This window comes from Arachis hypogaea, chromosome 18 (assembly GCF_003086295.3).
Source record: "Arachis hypogaea cultivar Tifrunner chromosome 18, arahy.Tifrunner.gnm2.J5K5, whole genome shotgun sequence".
NCBI classification, from domain to species: domain Eukaryota; kingdom Viridiplantae; phylum Streptophyta; class Magnoliopsida; order Fabales; family Fabaceae; genus Arachis; species Arachis hypogaea.
This window is the reverse complement of record NC_092053.1, coordinates 25198255-25202431: the sequence shown is the minus strand read 5'-3', so window position 1 is coordinate 25202431 and position 4177 is coordinate 25198255. Positions and strand designations below refer to the sequence as shown.

Here is a 4177-nt window from a genome sequence, read left to right as displayed (position 1 = left end):
AATTAACTTTTCTAAATAGTAAATATTAGTCAATTATTTTTTATTGTAAATTTTTTAGAAAACTTAAGATTTAGTATTTAAGATTTAAAATTTTAAAAAATTAATTGATATTAGCTTTAAAAAAGTTAGGTTTTTAAGATAGTGTTTGTTTTTAGAGAATAAAATTAAAATTAAGAAACTAAAATTCAGTATCGTGTTTGGTGACTAGAGACTGAAACTAAAATTTTAGTTCAGAATATAAAATTTCAATCCCTTTAATATTCCTAGAAACTGATAATACAAACAATTAAAATTTTTTAAAGACAAAGACTGAAACTTTAACATTTTCTTTAATAATTAAGATATTTTAGTAAATATTTTTATTTCATCTCTATTTTTATTTATCTTGAACCAAATAGGATATATTGAGACATAACTTAATTTTGTATACACTAAATATAATCAATAATACTAAGAAGGCAAAAAAATAGTCAAAATTTATCTTATTTAATATTTATTAATTATTATAACAATTAATGAATATTAAATAAAATAAATTTTAACAATTTTTTACTAATTCTTCTTATTACCATATATTTCTAAAATATAATATAAAAATTTAATTCAATAGTTTTTCAATTTCTATTTTTTCGTCTTTATCTTTCGATTTCAACTACCTTTTCAAACACAGCTAATTGAACTCATGTTGTTGAACCATAATGACACAAAATAGAGGTTACAACTTACAAGATGTGTTACATTTGCATTTATACTGTAACTTAATCACTATTGATAAAAAACTAAAAACGTTTTTCCAGAAAAGCTATTTTAATGTTGGGTAATGCTAGGGAAACAAATAAAAAGCAGCCATAACTTATCTTATTTAGCATTCATTAATTGTCGTAACAATTAATAAATGTTAAATAAGGCAAGTTATGGCTGTTTTTGGCTAATTTTCTTTGGTTACTGATATGTACCGTATACCTTGGCCTCCAAACCGAACATATATCTCGGATAAGGACGCCACTTAATAACAAACCCACCAAATCAGGATGAACTCAAATAAGCTCGGAAAGTAACCAACACTTCAAAACGTTATTATCATAACCACGGAAGTTACGGAGAATTACGTAAAATGCGATAACCGAACATACTAAGAACGCCTATATAAACACATGAATAACCTCGGAGAAGGTCAGGTCACAGAACTCACTCTGATTTACTCCTCTTATTTTCTCATAACTCACATTCTTACTTGAGCGTCGGAGTCCTTTTTGCAGGTGCTCCCGCCGCGGAGTTCCAACCTAGCCGACGTATACCTCTCCCACCTGAGCATAACACCAGGCAGAAGGAGCCACTATACCTCGGCCCTATACGCACGGAATATTTGGCGCCCACCGTGGGGCCTGAATTAATCTAACCCCACCTTTATTCCCACATTACACCTATTCCTTTTCTTTCGTGCAGGGATTTCTAACTTTTCAGGCATGGCTGAAAACGGAGCTCAATCCTTCAACCAAGCCGAGCTCTTAGCCCAGATGGCCGAACTTCAAGCAGAAGTCCGCCGGCTCTCCGAGCTCTCCACATAGAATAATGCAGGAAAACGTGAGGAGGGCAACTCTAAAAACTCGGCCTTGGGAAACTCGGACCCCTTGAGTATAACCCCGTCGAAGGAAAAGCTGACGCTGGACAACCCCTTTTCCGAAGAAATTACAAACTTCCAGATACCTAAAAATTTCGTTTTACCTAACTCTCTAGAACCTTATAAGGGGATTGGTGACCCCCGATCTCACGTTAAAAAGTTTCAATCTATGATATTCTTTAACGGCACTAATAATGAACCTATATTATGTCGTTCTTTTCCCACTTATCTTGACGGCGTTGCTTTACTATGGTTCTCAAAATTGTCTACAGGATCGATCTCGTCCTTTGAGGATTTAGCAAGATCCTTTATTGACTACTTTGCCGCCTCGAGGATATACGTCCACGGATCAGATTATCTCAGGACAATAAAGCAAGGACAACACGAGAGTCTCAAAGATTACCTAACCCGATTCGCGGAAGCCACCATGGAGATCCCAGATTTGGACCCTAACGTCCACTTACACGCTCTCAAGACCGGACTCAGACCAGGAAAATTTAGAGAAACAATAGCAATCACCAAACCCAAAACGTTGGAGGAGTTCCAAGAAAGAGATGCATGTCAAATGGAGATCGAAGAATTGCGAGAGGCACAAAAGTCGGACAAACAACCAACCAGAAAGGAGGAAGAAAAGGCATTCAAACCGAGCAGAAGGGACCAAAAGAAACCCTTCAAGCTCACTCCGAAGTTTGACACCTATACCAGATTTAACACAAAAAGGGAAAATATAATCAAGGAAATCCTCCATGCCAAAATAGTCAAACCCCCAGTCAGAGCTGGAAGCTATCAAGATCAACGGTTCGTGGATAGAAGCAAGCACTGTGCTTTCCATCAGAAGTACGGGCATACGACGGACGAATGCGTAATAGCCAAAGACTTGTTAGAAAGGTTAGCTCGGCAAGGACTCCTGGATAAATATGTCAAAGGATGGAAAAACAGGGAAAAGAAATAACCTCAAAAAACCAAAATAACTGTAAAATACCTGAAGAAAGCGACTGATGCCAGCTCGCCCAACTTCGTTAATCATTTTTGAGTCCTCAGGAAAACGACACAGCTCATCGGCGAGGGTAGCAAACGAAAAAAACCTCGACCACAACGATCTCATATTATCATCCTCACGGTAAGCATGAAGCCATTTTTGAGATTCATAAGCAGCCTCGACGATTGGCAAAATAGGCAAATCCCCCTATTTGCTCTCAGCAAGCTCGGCCTCCTTCTTGGCCCTCTTTCTTTTTTGCCGAGGATTCACCTCGGAGGGAACAGCAACACCATCCTTTTTTATGTTCGTCGACCCTTCCTTCTCTGCCTTCTTCCTCTGACTGAAAAAGGACTTCAATCCAGCGGTGGTTATGGTCGGCGCCTTCTCAACTGAAAAAACAACAAACACGTCAGACAGAACTACATAACAGCATCAAAGAGCATTCATCAAAGTGAATTACCTAGGTAATCCAACACGCTTTCCTTATCAGTATCCCACTTTAACAATTCCGCAACAGACAACAGCCCTGCTGATTCTGACACCTCTAATAAAAACTCAAACATAATACTCTTATCAGACACCCTATCATCTACATCAAGAACCTGAATAGGATCGGGAGACCAAGAAACTAGGAACCTCTCCTCCAAAAACTCATTTAGGTAAAAAGGAAACTCCTCCTCTACACTCCTAATTTTCACAAACATTGTCTTGAAATCCTTAAAAGATGACTTATAAAGGAAAAAGACAGTACGGCGAGGGTGGCTACTAAGGTTTATCTACACACCACGTCTAACACCTTTAGTCTGAAACAAAGAAAAGAAGACTGCAAGGGAAGGAGGGCACTCCAGGAGGTCCATTAAATTCTCAAAAGCTCTAACAAAATCCCATGAGTTAGGGTGCAATTGGGACGGTGCACAGTTCAGCCAAAACAAAACACCACATTCAAAGTCAGTAAAAGGAAGACGAACCCCGAGCTCAGTAAACAAACATGAATAACAGTAAAAGTAAGACCACCCATCAACTCTCTCACATACGCGATCATCCTTACTACAAGGCAAAAACTCTACTCTCACATTCTGCCCATCCCTAACCCACACATTAGACCCCAACGCCTTCACCGACTCGGTATCACAAAACTGAGATACACAACACCTCACCTGCTCGTTTACCCAGCTACAAGGATTGTCATCCGCCACAACAGTCTTACCCTTTTCCATTATAAGGAAACAGCAAAACAATAACAACAGAAAAGAAAAGGAACAAACCAGAAGATGTCAAAACCTACCTTTGCTACTCATCTTTTTCTCCAAAAAATGCTTAGAGTGAAGAAACAAAAAAGTTAAACTGGGGGCTCCCCAAAACAGGCCAGGTAATAAAAACAAAAGGGAAACCGAAACGGTTTTCTTTTTACATTCATTCATAACCGCCCCAATCTCAACCATCCATTTATTACATCAACATCCAACGATTGCAAATTCCTTTGAAAAATGGGCCACGAGTTGCACATCAATCATTTCCAGCGCGGGAAACGAAGCGCTAATTATAAATGCCACAAATTCACATTCCCAACGAAAACC

At 38.3% G+C, this 4177-nt stretch overlaps 1 protein-coding gene across 1 annotated transcript; it reads left to right on the top strand.

The window, feature by feature from the left end:
* The first annotated feature begins 1790 nt into the window (after positions 1 to 1790).
* LOC112769800 (uncharacterized) lies at positions 1791 to 2573 on the top strand. Its single transcript, XM_025814265.1, has one exon. It carries the CDS (start codon positions 1791 to 1793, stop codon positions 2571 to 2573), a length of 783 nt encoding a protein of 260 aa, XP_025670050.1.
* The last annotated feature ends 1604 nt before the right edge of the window (positions 2574 to 4177 follow it).